A 22,681-nucleotide genomic window follows, 5' to 3' on the forward strand; every position below is an offset into this window, starting at 1 on the left:
TATAAACTAGGAAAACTAACAAATCGTGGGCATTGGATGCCCTACCCACTTCCTTCTTCCTAGAGCACCAAAAACATACGTGGGCTTTGGATAGTCTTGCCCACGACCTTGAGCATTAACCGACAAGTCCAACTAACCCCAACTTGATTATCTAAAGAAAAAAAGTTGTTGATCTTCTTGATGAATGACATCTAAAACAAGATAGAGTAAATGGTGTTTTCTAAATTTCGCGCATTAACGTGAATAAGCGGCACTTTGATGAATTATTATTTCTTAAAAAAAAAACATGAATGAGCGGCGTGAGAGAAAATCCCTGACCTGATCCACTCCATAAAAAAAAAGTATCTTTCTTGAGAAAGAGTTACTTTTTATTTGAAATTCTATTTCATGAACCACATTTTTTTGAAATTTCTGATAGTCTTAGTTTTTTTTCTGACAGTAGACAAATAAGGACCTCTTTCAACCTACATTTACCTCATGGCCTCACCTACATAACCCTAATTAAATATTGTTAACATATCAAAAATACCCTTCTACTTTATCTTCGACTAGTTGACTTGAATTAAATATTTTTAAATACTTTAATTTAATATATTAATCCTAGATTTGGATCCAATTTAAATATATGCTATCCAAAACCAAAATTGGAAGACAGACATATTTCAGACTTAGGTTGAGCTCCGATCCTTTTGGGTATTTGTAAGTTGCTAATATTGTAGGGTGGGTGGATGTAAGTTCACAAGATGTAAATAGGACAATCAAGTATAAAATCAACGGTCCAAAATCTTTGTAAATTTTTTAGGCTCTAAATATCATTTTTTTCATCGAAAACACATGATCTAGGTGTGGATTCCTCGTAAATCGATCATGCCCAACACATTTATGGGGTTGGAATTGTGAAAAAAACACCGAAAGAGCTGAAAACCCCATTTAGCATGTTTTATTTATCATATTTTATTTAGCACGTACTCATTACTATATATATTATCATATTTATTTTAAATTTTGGTTGATGTGTTCTTATGTATGGCTGAATCCTAAACCACCATATGTGAATAAGATAAAATAAAAAAATTTAAAACTCCTTAAAACATTTTTCACGATTGTTTGTGACGGTGGTTTCATGTTGTGGTATCGGATCCTGAAACGATTTTAAAAGTGATTCGGGGAAATCAGCCGATTCCCATTTTGAACCCAATTACTGTCACCTCCATCTACATGCATATGCGTCTGTTAAAAAGGTAAAAACTAAAACTAAACAGACAAACGGATCCCGTTATTTGAAATAGGATTGGTTTCATCATACATTCAATCCTAGACATCCAGCAGAACCATTTATCAATTGATTGGATGGCTAGGATTGAATTTATGATGAAACCCATCCTATTTCAAATGATGGGATCCGTATTCCCAACTCCAGCGTCTCATTAAACCTTTGAGTGCTTGGGCCTGCAATGTGTTATTGCACCGAAAGCATGAGCTCCTCGATGTTTTTGGATCACACATTTCAATGTGTGAGCCCCACAAGTTTTAAAAAATTTAATGTGGGACTCACAAAAATCCAATGGCTAGGATTGTATGTATTATGGAACCCATCTTATTTCGGGATCCGTGTATAATTAAGTGAGTTTAAAATATTTAAAAAGGGAAAAAAAAAGCCATCGCATTGCGCTTAATTGGACAGCTACTAAGCTGCACCTTCACACCCTCGGTGTTGTGTATAAATAGAGGAAGAGCGGAGACTCTTATCGCATCATCTGGTAGGGGAGAGCACTTCTACACCACCACCTCAAAGCTGCTGCCGCAGAAGCACCATAGGTGCCATCACCATGAACCTACTTGTAGAGGGAGTTGCAGCAGTCATTGCCCTCCTCTTGCTCTACAAACTGTGGGCAAGGAAGGCGTCATCAAAGGATCCTCCGGAACCAGCCGGGGCCTGGCCTATACTCGGTCACCTCCCTATCATTCCACAAGACGTGCCTCTTTGCCTTACTTTTGCGAAGCTTGCCGACCGCTATGGCCCCATATTCCAAGTCCGGGCAGGCAAGCGACGCATTCTGGTGGTGAGCACCATGGAGTTAGCCAAGGAGTGTTTCACTACCAACGACCGAGCCTTCTCCAGCCGGCCCCAGCTGCTCAACACCAAGTACGTTGGCTACGACAGCAAAATGTTTGGTATTGCACCATACAGTTCCTACTGGCGGGAGGTTCGCAAGGTCGCCACCCTGGAGCTGCTCTCGAACCGGCGAATCGAGCAGCTCAAACCCATCCGGTTAGAGGAAATCGACTCCCTCCTAAAGGCTCTCTATAGAGGCTCTGGGAAGGGGGAGACATTCGAGATGAGGTTGCGGTTGGGCATCATGTCTTTGAACGTGGTGCACAGGATGATGGGAGGGAAAAGGTTCTCCCTTGATGACGGTGCCGAAGCAGCTGAGGCGGCGAGGGAGATGGCAGAAGTGCTGGAGGAGGTGACCGCCATGCTCGCCGTCATTACTTTAGCAGACTGCTGCGACCTTCCTGGGCTTGAGTGGCTAGATCTGGGTGGTCGCTTCAAGCTCATGAAGAAGATCTTCAAAAAGATGGAGAAGATCGCCAACTGTTGGTTGGCGGAGTACCAACAGAAGAGAGAATCCGGCGACAGCCACGACTTCGCAGACGTGCTTTTCCCCACACTAGAGGGTGCCGGTTTGTCAGATGTGAATCAGCGCGATAAGATATTCAAGGCCAACAAGATGGTGAGTAGACGATAATGCCTGATCGGTTTTTGCTTCTAATCACCACGCACTACTTTCATGCTTATAAACTTTATGAGAGAGATGCTTTCAGAAAATCAAAGGCTTGGTTAATTTTCTTAATACGATCCATTGATCTTTTATGTTGAAAAGGTTGTTTCACTTGCAATAGTAATAGTTTAGTTTTTTAAATCTTAGGTAGCATTTGGATGACACCCAAAACCTGATTAAAAGCAAGGTTTTGAGTGATAAACCTAGTTTATCAGTTAAAACCCAGTTTGTGCACCGTTTGAGTGACACAAACTGGGTTTGCTTCACAAAACCAGGTTTTGTAAAATGAAGTCTCCCTAGTTTTTTTTTCATTCTAAAATCTGATTTATCAATCAAGGGAGGGGTGGCCTCCCACTCCACATCTCCTTCTCACACCACTTCTTCTACGTCTTCTTATTTCCAACTATTTTCAGCCTGTATCCAACCGGAAAATGGCTGGGATAGTGCCAGCCTACTGACATTGCACCACCCCAATCATTTTCCAGCTGGTCACAGGCTGGAAAACGATTTGATTTTTTTTTAATTAAAACTAACATCAGACAAATTTTCGCGAGCTACTGGCCGAAAAATGACTGGACCGGTAACCTCCTCACCAGGTAGTATCAGTTCGGCCATTTTCCGGTCAGTGGCTCGCCGAAAAATGGCTGGCAACTTTTTTTTCTTCTTTTTTCATATTTTTTATTCTTTAACTTTTCGGCCATATTCTGACCAGCCACCAGTTGGGAAATGGCCGCACTGGTACCACCTCGTTGGGGAGTACCAGTTCGGCCATTTTCCGATTAGTGGCTCACTGAAAAATAGCAGGCCATTTTTTTTCTATTTCCCCTCTTTTTCACATTTTTATTTTTATTTTTTCATTTTCCAACCTCCTCACCGCAATGTACCAGTTTTACTATTTTTCGTTTAGTGGCTGGCAGCGAAATGGCAAGCCATTTTTTTTTTTTTAGCTTTTACCCATTTTTCCAGCCAGCCATTGGCCGGAAAATGATGCCTAAAAATGGTTGGACTGGTGCTGCCTGACACAAGCAGTAATATCTAACCATTTTGCAACTGGTGGCTGGCTTGAAAATGGCCAACCATTAATGGGTTTTTTTTGGTAATTTATTTAAATTTCAAGAAATCTAAAACATGGGTTTCAAGGTTTCGAGTCATTCAAACACAATGAAAACCTGATTTTTGGCAGAACAGACTTACACGGCGACCAAGTTTTTAAAAAACCCTGGATTCGCCTCTTGTCTTCCAAAGGGGCCTTATATTATTATTGCAAAACCTATATTAAGTAAAAAAAAAATGTCTTTTTCCTTGCAGAACGCCATTATAGCAGGGAGCGGCACCACCACAGACACCTTAGTATGGGCCTTCTCTCACCTACTGAACAACCCCCACGAAATGAAGAAGGCACAGGAAGAGTTGGACTTGCACGTGGGTAGGGAGAGACAGGTGGATGAATCAGATATCGGCAAACTGTCATACATACAAGCCATACTTAAAGAGACGTTTCGCCTGTGCCCAGCCGGCCCACTTCTAGCCGCGCACGAGTCGATGGAGCCAGTCAACATTGCTGGGTACGACATACCGGCAGGAACAATCCTCTTTGTGAACGTATGGAAGATGCACAGGGACCCAAGAGTATGGTCCGACCCTGAAAAGTTCAATCCAGGTAGGTTCTTGACGACCCACAAGGCGGTCAGTGTTAACGGTCAAAACTTCGAGCTCCTTCCTTTTGGGTTCGGGCGAAGATCGTGCCCAGGGTCGGGACTAGCCCTCCAAGTCTCTCACATGACGTTGGCGCGCCTACTTCATGGGTTCGAGTGGCGAACGCCCATGAATGAGCCGGTCGACATGACCCCGGGGGTCAGCTTAGGCTTGCCCAAGGCAACACCACTTAATGTCTTGGTGACCCCTCGTCTCCCTCCCCATCTCTATGAATGATCACAAGTATAGGCTTGTATCTTTGTCTATTGGGTTACTACTTCAAACCATGCGACAGCTTTGGAGAGAATAAATGGCCATCCCTATTAGGATTAGATTTTATTTTTTTCAAGAGAAGCAATCCCTATTAGAATTGGATCACCTAGATAGCTGCACCTCTAACAGGGAGAAGCAGTTAGTGCAGGTTGGCGGAACGTTGCAAGTTTGAATTACATTAGTATGTTGGTGCTTAAATAATTGCTGTAAAAGGAGCCTTGATTCCCTCAGTTATTTTATGGAAAAATAATGATAATAACAATAGGTGCAGTGTGTGTGTGTGTGTGTGTAGGCCTGAGGGGGTTGCCAGAACCCCCTCCTTTGTCCACTGGTTGGACTCACTCTATAGAGCCCCGGAGGGGAAAACGCTTACCTACAGACTGGGGAGTTGTTTACTGTTTAAAAGGAGGAAAAAATAAAAATTTGCAATCAGAAAACTGATTCTCCTTTACTATTTTTTGGGTCTTTTGTTCTTTTCGGAGGTGCTCTTCTTATTGTTGTTGTTCTTTTCGTTCTCTTTATATGAAACATTGACATCTCTAGTAGTGAAAACTTGATCTTATGGCAAAGGGTTCTCGCAATTTGTTCTTCTTGTGTGGAATCCTGTAACTTTGGTGCAATCGGATGGCTTTCAAGAATAGGTGTACCCAGTGGCGGAGCATGCCACATGCAGTCCCTCTCTGAAGCGGCTTGCTCGTTTGATGGCAATAAAGCTTTCACTTTTCAACCCAAAGTTACCGTGCAGCTGTACGTTTATAATAATGACCCACTAACTTCCAAACCGACAACGAGCTCAATTGTAGGCCACGTACCCCGCTGCCAATGAACCCACAGTGATCTCGGACCCACAGAACGGGCAAAAAGATAAGAAGCTAGCCAATGAAACCAGTTAAATAATATGATCGATTGCCCGGTTCAACCCCACCTACGCTGGTGAAACCAGGGGCAATAACTGCACCCCCAACGAGCTTATCAGCGAGGCAGGTGGTCCACGCCACATTGACGGACTCACCCTTTGACAACCCCTAAATAACACACCCACCCGGGTCGCCCTAGAGGCAGCGGGTTTTAGGTGAAGGTGCTGACTTCTCATCTCAGGTTCGACTCTCGCCGGGTATGCCGATGCTGAGATCAAAGGAGGGTCAAGTGATATGGCTAAGTGCCGTAGCCAATCACATGATAGCATTGCATGGGGCCCACAGGCCCACATGAAATGCTGTCATGTGATTGGCTATGGCACTTAGCCATGGCACATAACCGCTCCCTGGATCCCTGCTCTTTAACTGGTGATGCCTTAAACTGTGCATACAGAGGCAACACACTGAAATAAAAATGGTAATGTGCTGGCCAAACACACTACAAGAGAGAGAGAGAGAGAGTGTGTAGACTCTTTTGCCACTTGGATATGTTTTTAACAAATGAATAATATGGTAATTAATACCACCCTAGGCGTATATAGGCACAAAAGAATCCCCACCATACTATAATTAGGGGTGGCAATCGCGTTGGGTTGGCGGGTCGTGTCGGCGGGTTGGCGGGTCAGCATACCTCAACACAAACCCGACCCGTTTATTAAACGGGACCCGTTTATTAAACGGGTCGGCTGTGGCAAACACGAACCCGACCCATTTATTAAACGGGTAACCCAACACGACACGGTTAACCCGTTTAATAAACGGGTCGGGTGGAGTAAACGGGTTAGCTGGCGGGTTGGTGGGTCGGGTTCGGGTAAACGGGTTGGCGAGGACGAGGTCGAGGCCACCGAAGAGGGCATTCACGGCAAAGACAGTGGCAGTGGCACTGGCTGTGCTCGAGCCGAGGCCGCTGCCGAGAGGGAGCCCCTTCTCCAGCGAGACCGAGATGCCGACGGATCGGACACCGAGGGCTCGAAGGGCTGCGATCGCTGCGATCCCCACGCAGTTGTGGAGTGGGTCGAGGGTGAGCCTGGGGGCGTCATGGACGGCGGCGGTGTCCTCGTGCGAGTCCTTGTAGAAGTCGGTCTCAGGGGAGCCACCGGCAAAGGCATCGTCGACCAGGTGGTTCTAGCCGTGGGGGATGGTGACGCACTCACCGGGAGGGTGAGCACGTGGGGGATCCTGACGAGTATGGGATCGGGAACGAGCCGGAGAGCGACCATCCATGGTGGTACCGCGTATCTTCCGGTGGAAGCAAACGAAAAGGAGAAAATTCTGCAAAACAAGACTAAGGATGAGATGAGCATTTATTTACTGCAGTGCAGGCAAAATAAATTAATGACATGTCTTCTCGGGGCTTGTTTTGGTGTGTTTCCTTTTTTCTCCCTACATTTTTGGTTAATGGCATATATGGTCTTGGTGTTTATTAAACGGGTTGGCGGGTTGACATACCCCTAACACGAACCCGACCCGTTTAATAAACAGGTTAAGCGGGTCGACCCGTTTACGACACGAACCCGTTTAAGCCAAACCCGAACCTGCCTAAGAAGCGGGTTGGCGGGTCGTGTCAGAAATTGCCACCCCTAACTATAATGATACAATTATGCATTGGGGCCAAACTTAACCATGACTCTATATGAGCAATTCAACCATGCAAACCAAAATCGTAATAAACGAAAAAATCAAAAAATAAATCTTTTTGGGTGATTTAACACAAATTCCAAAAAGAGCAGTGCATGAAGGCTCACAAACATGAAAAGATCAAGTGCCATAATGGAACAAATATTGGTGCATTAAGCACTTGATCACCCTCCATTCATCTTGGTGACAAGGTCTGTTGTGGGGCCCAAGACCTGATGGACGGCGATCGGGTGCTTAATGCACAATTTTTGTGCAATCATATTGCACCCGATCCTCTCTCCTCACAAACAGAGTTGCCCACATAAAATCTTTTCTACAATGCCCACTCGTTATTAGGGGTGGCAAAATCTGACTCGACCCGCCAACCCGCTTCTTAGCTGGGTTAAGCTTTGACTTAAACGGGTTCGTGTCGTAAACGGGTCAACCCACCTAACCCGTTTATTAAACGGGTCATGTTCATGTTAGGGTATGCCAACCCGCCAACCCATTTGACCCGTTTAATAAACGGGTTAGGCGGGCAGGTCAACTCGTTTACACGAACCCGCAACCCGTTTATATATATATTAACTTATCTAACCCTAACTCCTTACTTTATACTTTAGTCACCCACCTAACTCCTTCCTACCCAGCCGTAGCCGAGAGCCTAAGACCTCTCCTCTCCGATGGTGGTGTGCGCCTGTGCGGTTATCGTGTCTATGTTATCGGGTCAACCCATTTAATAAATGGGTCACCGTGTTGTGTAATCATGTCGTGTCGACCCGACCCATTTATTAAACAGGTTAATTGTGTCGTGTCGTAGGGGTGGCAAAACCTGACACAACCCGCCAACCCGCCTCTTAGGCGGGTTCGTGTTGGGCTTAAACTAATCTGTTTAATAAATGGGTCGACCCACCTAACCCGTTTATTAAACGGGTCAGGTTTGTGTTAGAGGTATGCCAACCCGCCAACCTGGCTGACCCATTTAATAAACGGGTTAGGCGGGTGGGTCAACCCGCAAACCCGCCCGCTAACCCGCCAACCCGCCCGCTAACCCGCCAACCCGTTTACCCGACCCAACCTGTTTATAAAACATGTTGGCGGGTCGTGGCGGGATACCTGTTTAATAAATGGGTCGGGTTCGTGTTTGCCACAACAGACCCGTTTAATAAACGGGTCAGGTTCGGGTTGAGGTATGTTGACCTGCCAACCCGACCCGATTGCCACCCGTACGTGTCGGGTTACCCATTTAATAAATGGGGTGTGTTCGTGTTTGCCACATCCGACATGTTTAATAAATGGGTCGTGTTCATGTTGAGGTATTCTGACCCGCCAACCTGCCGACCCGACCCGATTGGCACCCCTACTCGTTATACATGTTTGTGTCATCCCCAATGGGTTAGATCCATTATCTCAACCAACTGATGTGTACCTTGGTTCCATTGATGAAAAAACTAACCATGCCCAGCCTGATCATAGTGGAACAAAAAGGCGCTTAATGTGGATTACAAAGTGAAACTTATTACCTTCAAAATTTTATGTTCTTGTTCTTGTGTTGCATCTAATGAATCTTAGATCTTTGCTTCATCTTATTTCTTATCTTATCCTTCACTCCTAAATGTTATCAATCGAAGAAGTTTTGCTGATTGGCTTTCCCCTACCTCTTGAGGCATGTGTTCCTTGGTAGCCATGTCCATTTATAATGCTTTGAGTTCATCTTTCAATGCTACTACATGTTGGAAACGTGCTGCCCCTTCACTTTTTTATCATTCAATACGCCGACTAAGTACAAAATCCAATATTTTGACCAATCTAAGGATTGCCCTTTGCCCAAGAAGCTTCTTGTGACTCCATTTTAAGTGTTCTTGACAAATTTCCGAACCCTAAACCACCATAACACCAACTTGAATAATTTTGGATGAATAGACTATTGAACACCCCATTCCAAGATGATGAGAGCATAATTCAATATAGAGATTGAGCCAATAGTTGTTTTGCCATGTAACCCTTCCCACCAATCCCTTCCTATAATGAATCTGTCAAGCTTTTTCATGCATGGTTTTTTCCTTTTGTTTGACCCTTCAAAGAGCCGACTATTGGCGAATATGCAGAATCAAACACAGAAGCGTACCTGAAGATGCCATGGTGTGCGAGTGCAGGTGTTCGGCGTTCTGCTCAACCAATCGACGCCCACGATGAGCCCAAGCCTAAGGTTGATGGTGAGCAAGATCCTGTACCACATAAACTTTATGTAATATATGGGGTAGGCTAATAGCTATGAATCTCTCATCATTTTCATGGCAGCCTACCCCCCTTATATAATGGAGGAAATTAAAGAAGCAGTTACGTGAATGTGGTTTCTCCATACTCATGTAACTCTCACCCAGTAACACCCCATTATGTAGCTCACTAATGGTGTCAAATCGGGTCACCCAATGGGTTGAACCCATATCCGTTATGTCCAACATTCTCCCTCTTGACCCATTGACACCATAAGTGCACTAAATTGAGGTTTATATCAGTATCTTGATTTAATTCTTTATGTGAGTTCACATGCTACCCTTTATCACAAGAATGAATCATATGAGTCATGGAGATTAACACTTCTTTATGAAATGTCATAATTTTATGTACTACGTTATAATTCACCTTCAATGTTTTAGCATGTTGAAATTACATTTATGAATAGGTTGGTCTCTTATATATTCTATTGGTCCTTTAATATAGTTATTTTGTTATTCTCTCTAACCCATATGAGAGATTTTTTATGCAAAATCAATAATATACAAAGCCATAGAGAATCAAATTCATATACATAAATGTGATCACATAATGTATTGTCATACATCAGAAAGAATAAAAAAGACCCACCCCTTTTATATGTTGGAAATATAATCCCTGTGCTAGCCCTTTAGTAAGAAGATCTGCATTCATTTCTTTCATCCTAATTGTATCAATACATACCAGACGATTCTTAGTCCTTTCTTTAACAACAAAGTATTTTAACTTCATGTGTCGACACGAGGTTGAGTTCTTGTTGTTATTTGAAAAAGAAACGGTTGCTTCATTATCATAAAAGATCTTTAGTGGTCTATCAATAGAGTCAACAATACCAAGACCTATAATGAAGTTTCTTATTCAAATGGTCTGTAATAAAATCTCGTATAAAGTAATAAATCTTGCCTCTATGGTATGAGCAGTAGTGGTAGACTGTTTCTACTTCTCTATAAGACAACATGACCCGCTAGTAGGAAAATATATCCAGTAGTGAATTTTCTACTGTCAATACACCCTCCTAAGTCCGTATTAGAGTATCCAACAACCTCTAGGTGGTCAACTTTCCTGTAGGTCAACATATAGTCTTTCGTTCCTTATAAATAGTGCATGACCTTCTTCGTTGCCTTCCAATGTGCAATGTCTGAATTTGACTGATATCTACCAAGCATTCTCACAACAAATGCTATATCAGGTCAAGTGCAGGTCTGCATGTACTGCAAACTTTCAATTGCTGAAGTATATGGAACAACTACCATCTAAGCCTTCACAATATCATCCTGAGGACAGACCTTTAAGCTCAATTTATCCTTTTTCACTATAGGTGTCAAACAAGGAGAACAATTCTTCATCCCATATCTTTTAAGAACCTTAAGGGTATATGATTTCTGAGATAGGCCAAGAACACCCTTAGTTCTGAATAAGTGGCATCACCCATGTCCTTCATATCGAAATGAGAGGAAAGAAAATCTTTTATCTCATATAGTAGACTCAAATCATTAGTCGTAAGAAAATTATCGTCAACATATAAAACCAAAATTATGAACGTACTCCCACTAGTCTTTATGTAAATGCAATGATCAACAAAGTTTTTAGTGAATCCAAAGTTCATAATTACCTGATTGAACTTTTTATACCACTAGCGGGAGGCCTGTTTAAGTCTATAAATTGACTCCTTCAACTTATAAACTAAATTATTTGAGTCATCTATACTGAAACCAGGAGGTTGTTGCATGTATACCTCTTCATCCAAATCCTCATTAAGGAAGACAGTTTTCATATCCATCTGATGTAGCTCTAAATCAAAATGAGCTATAAGCGATATAATTATTCTCAACAATTCTTTAGTTGAGACAGAAGAAAAAGTCTCATTATAATCAATGTCTTCAATCTGTGTGAAACCTTTTGCAATAAGCCTAGCCTTGTACCTCTCCACATGACCTTTAGAGTTTGTTTTGGTCTTATAGACCCATTTATAACCAACAGGTCTGACTCCATCAGGTCGAGGTATAAGATCTCACACTTGGTTCATTGCCAAAGAGTCAAACTCTTCTTTCATGACATTGATTCAATGTGTTGATCTTTCACTTTCAATGACTTCTGCAAATGTAAAGGGATCTTCATCAATGTCTATGAAATCATTAGACTCTTGCAAATACACTACATAGTTCGAATATATAGCATATTTCTTTATTCTCGTGGACCTCCATACAAGTGTTACAAGTGGTTAAAAATGAACCTATGTATTCTGTTGTTGTATATCCTCATCAACAGCCGGATCTAGTTGAGATTGATGTTCATTGATTGAACTTTCTCTTACATTATCCAAAGGGACAATTATAAGAAAAATCAGGTTTTTATCCTTTGCAGGTGTGAAACCTGAATTCTGTATTTCCTCAAAATCAATATTTTGAGACGCATCTATCTCAATAAAACCATTTTCAAGAAATCTTGTTTTATTTGTTTTCACTATCTGTGGTGTATGAGATGGACAATAAAACATAAAGCTCTTTGACCTTTCTGAATAACAAATGAAGAAACCACTAGTCGTCCTAGGATCAAAGGTTTTTATATGTGAGTTATACAATTTAGCTTTTGCGGACATCCCTATATACGCATATTTGACAAAGAAGGTTTTTTACTTGTTTATAACTCATAAGAAGTCTTTTGAACAACCTTCGTAGGAATCTTATTCAAAATATGCAATATTGTCTTAAGAGCTTCACCCCACAAGGTCAATAGAAGGTTTGAGTGATTCAACATCATTCGAACCATTTCTTTAAGCGTACGGTTTCTTCTTTCAGCTACATCATTCTGGTAAGCACTACTAGGCATGGTATACTGAGGCATAATGCCTTTCTCTTTAAGAAATAGCGTTGATGGCTCTTCCTTTTGTCATGTCTCAATAAAGCGACCATAATATTTGTCACCTTTATTAGACCTGACAACCTTAATAACTTCATCGATTTGTTTTTTACTTCTTTTTTGAAGTTCTTAAAAACCTGAAAGACTTCTTATTTTTTAAATAATAAGTAAAGATACATGTATCGTGAGTAATCATCTACAAATGTGATAAAATATTTTTCACCCGTATAACACGGTGAAAAAGGGCCACAAACATCTGTATGCACTATCTTCAACTTTTCATTATTGTGTTTGACATCTTTTTTATGTGTTAGACTGCTTAGCCTTTATGCAGTCAACACATGGCCCTATATTCTTGAAATCAAGGGATACAAGGATTTTTTCTTTCACGACTCTTTGAACTCTCTTATGAGATATGTCATAACCTTTGATGCCAAAGCAGATAGGATTGATCATCATTTAGGTCATGTTTATTGTCAATCATTGTGTTCTCAATAAAGTGAGATTCTCGAATTTAGAATTTGGTTCTTAATCGATACAAATCAGCACAGATATATGTAGAACCTATATTCATTGAATTTTTTATAATAATAAGCCTAGAATTTTCAAATTTAAATACAAAGCCAAACTTATCAAGTTTTGAAATTGAAACCAGGTTCCGACTATTGGATAAAACATAGAATGTATTAACCAAATTCAATATGAATCCCGACTCCAACACAATTCTGCAGGTCTTAACGTTATTGCTATGTGAACGCATCTTATTTCTAGAAAAGATGTTTCTTTCATGCTTTGTTAGTTCCCTCTTGTTCAGAAATGCCTGCAAAGAGTTGGTAATGTGTACCGTGGCACCAGAATCAATCCATCAACTATGCAATAAAACATGAATTAAATTACACTTATGATAAACAAATGACTCATTACCTTTATTTTTGAGTCACTTCTTATAATTTAAATAGTTCATCTTCTTATGCGCCTTCTTCTTGCAAAAGAAACACTTTATAAAAGAGCCTCCTGACTGGGATTTAGCTTTCGCCTGAGAGTTTAAGCTCTCCCCAGTGGCTTTCCTCTGATTCTTCTTCTTGAAAGAGCTTTTCTTTGACCTCGACCTCTGTTTATTCTTATGAGAGGTCATATGTGTACTTGGCACCCTCTCACCCTTCAATCTCTCTTCTTCTTCAACACACTTGGCCAAGAGGTCATTAAAAGACCACTCCTCATTATGTGTGTTGTAGGAGATTTTGAAGGGTCCATACTCAGTAGGTAATGAGGTTAAGATCAGATGGACCAAGAAAGAGTCAGAGATGGCGAACTTTATGTCATTCAGTTGAGTCACAATATTTCTCATTTCTGAAATATGTTGTCAGATGTGACTCTTGCCAGAATATTTTATAGACACTAATTTGGACATGAGCATACTGGACCTTATCTTATTAGAAGTTACGAATTGAGCCTCAATGGGGCCCAAAATTCCTTCACTGTTCGGCAGTAAGAAATGACACCTCGAATATTCTTAGCCACTCGAGATTGCAAAAGCAACAGGCTGAGTCTATTTGAGCGCTTCCACTTCTCAGAGGTAGCCTTCTGATCGACTGTACTCTACTCTGTAAGAGCGGGAGGTTCATCAATTTTAAGGGTCAGATCTAGATCCATATAGCACAAAGTGAATAACATAATTTTTTTCCAATCAAAAAAATTTGATCCATCTAAAAGGGGGATATTACTAGAATTGTCGATAAGGAAGGAACCTGATACAACAAAGAACGAAAATAAAAAAGACATTATTATTATTGCTCAGATGATACTCGTGTTGAAAAGGTAAAAGTGAGACCCTTTATTTTCACCTTTTCTGACACAAACATAGTTGAGTCATTATCGTTTCACTTTGATAGAAATGACAATATTCATAGTTGCTCTGTCTCTTCAATTCATAAGAAATTGACTTCAGTTGGTGAAACTAGCAGATTATGTAACCAAAGGTAATTCAACATTGTACCTTTGGTACAAACATGCTTAATGGGCTGAAATACACATCTACTATTACACTATTGTAAATTTGAAACACAATAACCTACCTTTGGATAGAATTGATGTTTTATAAACTCACACACAATCATAATAAGGAATCTTAATATAGTCCAAAGAATCCTTAATCAACACGACTCAGATCACTTTGGTGATTACATGAATCGGTCAATCAAGATCTTTTACCAAAAATATATTTGTATTATGGAGTGTGCCCATGTACACATGTAAATACATGTATATTCATGACAAAATACAAGTTTGTGCTTCAATTAATATGCATAAACTAATTGTCATGAATTTAGTCATAATTCATGCTTAAAATATTATGCATAACTTAATCAATAGGAAACACATGAATCAACATGCAAAAGTCATGCATTCTTTAGAATAAACACTTTATAAAGCATGAAAAATAACAAAAGCAAGCTCATATGGGTAAAACCCAGGGTTCATAAGTTAGAAACAGTCTAAAAACACCTTGAACCGATCTAAAACGACCCTCAACTGGTCATCAAAGGGTCTGAATCATTTCTGAGCCTTATAAACTGATGCCAAGTATGAACAAAAGTTCATAAAACCCTATAATTATATGTCAAAATCCATGTATCTTCATATATTTATGAAAATAGGGTCTTAGCATCTCCAAAGCGGTGAAAAACTGAAAGAAACCAGTCAAAAATAGCTCTGAACCGGTTTCATAAAGGGTCGTATCAGTTACATATCCGATTCTGTCCAAATAGTGTTTGGATCCTATCCGGTCCAAACAGGATCTGGACCCTTCTGAAGCATGAGTCTGACCCGGTTCAAACTAGACCTAGGTCTAACCCGGTCCGAACAAATTAAACCTGGGTCAGACCTGGTCCAAACTGGACTCGGTCCAAACTGGACCTGGGTCTGACTAACTAAATATGGGTTGGATCGAGTCTGAACTGAACTTGGGTCAGACCAGGTCTGAACTGGATCAGGCCTGACCCGATCCAATCTGAACCTAGATTGGACCCGGTGCGATCTGAACCTAAGTCAAACCTGGTCTGAGCTGGACCTGGGCATCACCAGATCAGACCCACACCCGATAACCATATGGGTCCGGATCTGGTCCGGGGATCGGCATGACCTGATTTCGGGCAGACCTGATCCACCCATATGGGTCTGGATCAGACCCATTACTGGATTGGTACACCAATCCGACATAGCACATAGCATAAGAACCAGAAGGTTCTTTCAGTTTTTGAGAAACTAAAGGAATTCATTTTTCTCATAAATTGAACATCGCCTCACTGGCAACCCACGTTGTCGTACGGCGACCAACACTGGTGCCCAGATGACAATGGTCACCAAACCTCGATGATGCACCCCCGGCGTCACACACCGACGAGAGGTAAGGTTATTGTATTTACCCCTTATATTTTTTTTATTTGTCGTCAGAGTTGCCTGCCATTGTCAGTGACCTGTGTCGCCCCACCAGTGACCCACGTCACCCCATGGTGACCAACACTGATGATGGCCTCATCGCAGTCAACAGTCACCAACGATGACGAGTGGTAAGGGCAAATACCCCTTTGGCATCTAAGATGCAGGATGAGATGTTGGTGATGCTGCCAGGCAGCCAGCGATGTCGGCAAGGCCACCGTCTTTCACAGACCTCTCACCTCTTCGGCAAAATGCCATTGGCTGAAACCCCAACTTGACGGATAAAGTAGCAAACAAGGTTTTGAAAATGGGGGTTTTCAAAACCCTGGTTGCCGCACATCACCGAATGGATGTCGGCTATCCGGCGAAAACCAACTCCCCCCCCCCCCTTCGGCGACGTTTCGTGGTGACCCCAGCGACGAATGACCACCCTGTAACCTGACGACACAGGGGTTTGTTCCTCTATTTTTTAAAAAAAAAAACAGAGGGTCGTCGGGACAGCGGTCACCACCAGCGGCTGGCAAGACAAGGCATCAGTAATCGTCGGCAGCCCCTGTTCGTCGGCGATCACTAAATGTGTGACTCCCCCTTTTGCCCCGGCGAAAGCCGTGAAGGGGTACACATGGATCCACAGGCGAACCACTTTGAACGGGCATACGCATATGTTGGCCCTGTTCAATTACTTGTCAGCGCCAAGAAAAATGATAGCATGCTCGAGTCTGTGTCAATCGCCAAAATAAGGTAAGTCATCAGTGAGCATAAATTGAACGCTCTCGATGCACCCACACGCGCAGCGGAATAGCGCAGTAAGTGGGCCCATAACCCAATGTTGGTGAATCTACATAATCAAACAAAGAAATGCACCTGAAGATGTCATGGTGTGCAAGTGCGGGTGTTTGGCGTTCTCCTTAGTCGGTCGACGCCCACGATGAGCCCAGTCCTAAGGGCGACGGTGAGCAAGACCCTGTACCACGTAAACTTTATGTGGTATATAGGGTAGGCTAATAGCTATGAATCTCTCATCATTTTCATGGTAGCTTACCCCCCTTATATAATGGGGGGAATAAACAGTTATGTCTCCACATTCATGTAACTCCCACCCACTAACACCCTATGTGGCTCACTAATGGTGTCAAACCGAGCCACCCAATGGGTTGGACCCAAATCCATTATGTCCAACATTGACTCCATACAAAATAAAATCTTTTGACAAATCTAAGTATTGCTTAAGGAGCTTCTTCTGACTCTAGCCACCAAATTTTAATATTCTTGACAAATTTTTGATCCCTTAGACACCATAACTCCAGTTTGAATGATTTTCGATGATTAGACCATTGGACACCAAATTCCAACATGATGGGTGCATGATTTGATATAGAGATGGAGCTCATTGTTACTCTGCCATCATATTGCCCTCCCCACCAATCCTTCCTGTAATGAATCTGTCAAACTTTCTTATACATGGTTTTTTTCTTCAGTTTGACCAAGTGAATAGTCCACCAGAAATGTGTAAATCCACCACATCTCATTTATAAAAAAAAAAACTGCAAAATGCCTCGTATTTCTAATATATCTTTGCTCTATGTTTAATTCAAATGTATGGAGGAGACAATTGAAATCATCAGCGACAAACCAATTCACCAAGGTCCTTTGTCCTAGGTAGGGATGGCAGTAGACCGGGGCGGATGCGGGGGACAAGGTCTCCACCCCTGCCCCATCTCAAAATTTTGCCCTCCATCCTTGCCTTCATCCTTGCACGGGTTTTCATTTTAACCTCCATCCCCGCTTTCATCCTCGTTCCATGTCCTCCATCCCCAATCCAAATGGGGTGGAGCCTCGTTTTCCTTCTGTCGACTGTCATCCCTAAAGAAAGAGGTTGAACTGTCAATGTGTATTTTAATTATTTTACTAACGGGGATGGGATGAGGCAAGGCAAGGCAGGATAGGTGAAGGTGTAAATTCATCCCCGCCTCCATCCCTGCACGGGTATTGATTTTAACATTTATCCTTGCCTTCATCCCTGTTTCATGTCCTCCATCTCTGATCCAAACAGGGTGAGGCGAGGTGGGGCAGAATCTGTTTCCCCCCAGTCGACTGCCATCCCTTGCCCCAAACCTTCAAGCTTATCCCAAAAACTCCTCTTTAGGACTGACGTGGTGGGGCCATAGACTGAAGTTAGGGTGAAAAAAGTTTAAGAGTTTGGCTTTTCGAAGGTAATTGAAATGAACTTTCCTTTTTTCACAACTATTGGGGTTATACACCCTTCCAGGGCAAAAGAATTCCACCATCCATTTGAGGGAATAAAATCATGCGAGCAGCCCCGCCAATTCAGATTCAAAACACCCTTATCAAAACCCTTCAATTTTTTTTGTGATATGCTAATAATGTCCATTTTTTGTTGCTTAATAAAAAATTTCTAGGGGAAAAGATTAAAATATGAAAAACATGTTTCAAAAGAACCTTGCACATGATTAAAGATTAAAAAGGGTGGCAATTTCAATTTGGTTTTAAACTAAACCCAATTGGCATTTGCGACATGGGTAGTACGTGTCTTGAGACAAATTTAAAAATATATTATTGAACTTCATTGGAACTGGTTCCAGAATCGAGTAAAGAAATATCATGGATATGTGCCTAGATCAGATTAAATGAAATGTATTTATGTATCAAAGATGTGCAAGCCAAATCTGGGTTTGGATTGTTTGGAATTCTATGATAATACCCAAGGTAGGGCCAAGTTCAAAAAAAGAAGCGCTACATTTATGCCAATAAAGGTCTTGTTAGCGCCAATAAAAGACCTTTACTAGCATTAAATTCATGCCAGTATTGGTTCTGCCGATAAAGCCTTACTGGCATGGTTTTTTAGCACTAGAAAAGACTTTTTCTTGTGCTAAAAGGTGTCAAAAAAGGCCTTTTTTAGGTCTTTGAGATAGTTTTATGGCACTATTTTAGCAACAAAAAATATTTTTTTATAATTTAATTATTTGTTCACATAAATTCATTCAATAATGAATCTTCTTAGACATTCATTCTAAAATGAATATTCTTAGACATTTCATTCATTAATAAATGAATATGCTCATACATACATTCATTTTTTGCATTAAATATGAACCAACTCTTATAATCATTCATTTATTTATTGCCAAATGAATATGCTTATACATACATTCACTTTAAAATGAACTTGCTTATTCATTCATAAATCAACTTGTTCATAGGTGCATTTTTTTTTGCATTCAATATAAATCAACTCTTACAATCTTTCATTCATTCATCACCAAATTAACATATTTATACATGCATTCATTCAATAATAAACTTACTCATGCATACATTCATTATATTCATTTGAAATGAATTTACTCATTTGTTTCATTCATAAATAAATTTACACATGTGTATATATTTTTTTTGCATTTAACATGAACCAACTCTTATAATCATTCAATTATTCATTTATTCATCTATCACCAAAATGAACATACTTCTATATATATATATATATATTCATTCAAAAATAAATATGCTTATACGTACATTCATTTCATTCATTCGAAATGAATTTGCATATTCATTTCATCCATTCATAAATGAACATGTTCATAGATACATTTATTTTTTGCATTCAATATAAACTGAATCTTACAATCAATCAATCAATCATTCATTCATTTAAAATCAAATAAACATGTTTATACATATATTCATTAAAAAATAAATATACTCATACATACATTCATTTCATTCATTTGAAATGAACATTATCTTTCATAAATGAATATGCTCTTACATACATTTCTTTTTTGCATTCAATATGAATCAACCCTTACAATCAATCATTTATATATTCATTAAAAAATAAACATGTTTATTCATACACACAAAACTATATGTATTTCTTCCTTCAACCCACTATAACTCCACCCTCTATAGCTCTAACCTCCATAACTCCGACATTCACATTTAAAACTTTGCAACAAATACAACATTTAAATCATACATACACACAACTATATATATATTTCTTCTTTCAATCCTCCGTAACTCCAACCTTTATAACTCCAACGTTCACATTTAAACTTAATAACTTAAAATAACCAATGACTTATCCATTAGGGTAAGACCCTTCTTTATATTAACATTATGAACAAAATATATACTATATAACTAATTTTTTTATAACTATGTGAGTTACGCTTAATTGAGTTTACTGAGCTTATTCGAACTGGATTGTCTGCTCAAGCTTGACTCGTTTACGTGTATCAAACCTGAACCCTTGTTCTAGCTTGACTCATTTATTTTTTCTTATGAGTTTAAGTGAAGCTTAAATGGGTCGAGCTTGAGCTAGTTCGGCTCGTTGTGCATCCCTATGAGCAAACCCTTGCCTTACCCATTTAAAAACCTAATTGATTGCCTTTGTCGACTCTAGGAAGCCAAATAAATAGCCCACTTTTATAACAAAAAAATTTATATATGATCCTATTTTTAGGATCAAATATCTTTACTAATATAAACATATGTATATAGATATCCTAAAATCACTTCAGCGTGCTAGAAATTTATAAATTTGAACCTACCATGAAGGGAAATTAAAATCCCCAACTAATGAATAAATACGTAAACAACATAATAAGAATTCTCGTGGAGTGTGTACATAGTGAGGCAGTGTGCAGAATAAAAAGAAGAAAAAACTCCAAAAAAAAAAAAACTTACTAAAAACAAAAGTAAAAGCACACAAATAAATTGTTTGGTCAGCAAAAACTCCAGAAAATTTAAATCCCCAACTAATTAATAAATACAAATCTAGAAAGATATCCACATGATGTAAATAACATAATAGGAGTTCTGCATGCAGTTTGTACATAGAGAGGTAGTATGTAGATTAAAAAAAAAATATCAAAAAAGACAAAACTTACTAAAACAAAAGAAAGACCAAAGAAATAAATTCTTCTGTCAGCAAAAACTCCAAAACTTTAGAACTTTTAATTGAACTTACCGATGATATTGCTTCAACAACTAGTGAAAAAACTAGCAGTAGATCCAATCACTATTGAAAACCTGCATGAGAAAAAATAAAACTTACAAGTGTCAAAAATTTTATGAGAAACAATTATCCGAATTAAACAAGTAATAGATGAGGAAAGAAGAATCATATAGCCGTCTAAAAAGTCACGATCACCAGCTTTTAGTCTGGGCTAGTTAAGAAAAATGGTAGAAGCATTTATAGTAACGATATATAACCATTAGAAAGTATGAGAGGTTACCCAGCATTTATTAAAAATTGATATTTTTTAATTAGTAATTTTCTCTAACGTGATAAAATGGGTCGTCTTTGAGTTTGAAGCATTTTGAAGACAAATATATATATATATATATATAAAAGAAACTTACACCATGGTACATAAAATAGTTTTTGATATTTACATGAAGAAACCGCCCACAAGATCAGAAACCTAGCCGACTCGGCCTGTCGTACATATGATCATTGTCCTGGAAGCATAAAACTTGGTGGGCTAAAGGGTCATGCCTTGATCGTTTTTCATGAATGTATCTAGGTTTCTTTTCTTCTTCATGGACCATATCTTTTATAATATCGATTGCTTTAATGGGCTCTCAAAGCAGCAAAGGAGAATTGTTACCCATCTTCGTGAAACAACCGTTTTTCATGATGAACAATTGTGAGGGGTCCGACAAATGCATGAGTTCTTGGGCTTAAGCAAGTGAAAATATAGACGGTTCAACATGCACTACTTACATGATTTAAGAGTCTTTCTCTTTTGACTAGTGTGTGTGTGTGTGTTTGATGCAAGGGTCCCTTAACTACTGGGACATTGAAAGCTTCATAAATTCCCTTACAAAGGCTGTATTGGTTGCACACAACATGGACGCTAATATCTGTCTGCCATTTACTGAAGGGGGGAAGCAGGTTGAAGGAGATGAAGATCAATGGCAGGAGGTAAGATCTTGATGTTTCAAGCATTTTGAGAGATTAATAGCTTCATATGTGAAGAGGGGTGCATGACTGGGTGACTGGGTTTGTGATCGTTGCTCATTTTTTAATTTTAAAAGGAGAAAAATGTGTAGAAAGTGTAACCGTTTATAGTCTTCTAATAATCTCTTAACAAAATAGTTGTATTAGTATAATCATATTTAAAACCATGTTTAACTATAACATAACTAGACCTAACATATCATGCCTTAAGAGTCCGTTTCAAGCATTATAAAGTCTTTTTAAATGAATAATCTTTTCTTCTAGAATTTCATATCCTGGTGGTGAATTCATGTATACTTTTTGTTTCAATTCACCATTTAGGAAAGAATTTTCGGCATCCATTTGATAAAATTCCTAATGATAGTTATAGTTATAAGGGTTCTAACTGAGGCCATCCTAGCTACTGGTGCAAAGGTTTTAACGTAGCCTATACATGTTCTTGAAAATAAAGTTGGCTACTAACATAGCCTCATATCTCATATCGTTCTAGAGAACCATTACTATTTATTTTAACCTTGTAAACTCACCTACAACTTATGAACTTTTTTCTTTTGGTAGATCTTCTATTTACCATGTGTTAGATTTTTCTCAAGCTTCAAGCTCAATGTTCATGGCTTCTATTCATTGATGATGATGACTTTTGACTTGTCTATCGGTATTGCGTTTGAAATAAAAATATATGTATTTGGGATAGACGTACTCTATATTGAGAACAAAAGTATTCATTGGATACAAACCAATCACGGGATCTAGATTCTTTAGTGGATTTTCTAAGATTACTAGATACTTGTAACTGAAGGTTAGAATATTTTTCTAGAGCACTAGAA

At 39.7% G+C, this 22,681-nt stretch overlaps 1 protein-coding gene across 1 annotated transcript; it reads left to right on the forward strand.

The window, feature by feature from the left end:
• Positions 1-1,668: 1,668 nt before the first annotated feature.
• Positions 1,669-5,010, forward strand: LOC149841866 (flavonoid-6-hydroxylase-like). Its single transcript, XM_089998744.1, has 2 exons — positions 1,669-2,735; positions 4,092-5,010. The coding sequence occupies exons 1-2, from the start codon at positions 1,830-1,832 to the stop codon at positions 4,713-4,715; spliced, it is 1,530 nt and encodes a 509-aa protein (XP_089854870.1). The 5' UTR covers positions 1,669-1,829; the 3' UTR covers positions 4,716-5,010.
• The last annotated feature ends 17,671 nt before the right edge of the window (positions 5,011-22,681 follow it).

This window comes from Nuphar pumila, chromosome 3 (assembly GCF_984573655.1).
Source record: "Nuphar pumila chromosome 3, dmNupPumi1.hap1.1, whole genome shotgun sequence".
NCBI classification, from domain to species: Eukaryota; Viridiplantae; Streptophyta; class Magnoliopsida; order Nymphaeales; family Nymphaeaceae; genus Nuphar; species Nuphar pumila.

Bases quoted from the DNA above. Each gene is read 5' to 3' on its own strand.
- LOC149841866 (XM_089998744.1), top strand. From the start codon at position 1,830: ATGAACCTACTTGTAGAGGGAGTTGCAGCAGTCATTGCCCTCCTCTTG. The intron at 2,736-4,091 runs GTGAGTAGACGA...TTTTCCTTGCAG, and splicing joins TATTCAAGGCCAACAAGATG to AACGCCATTATAGCAGGGAG.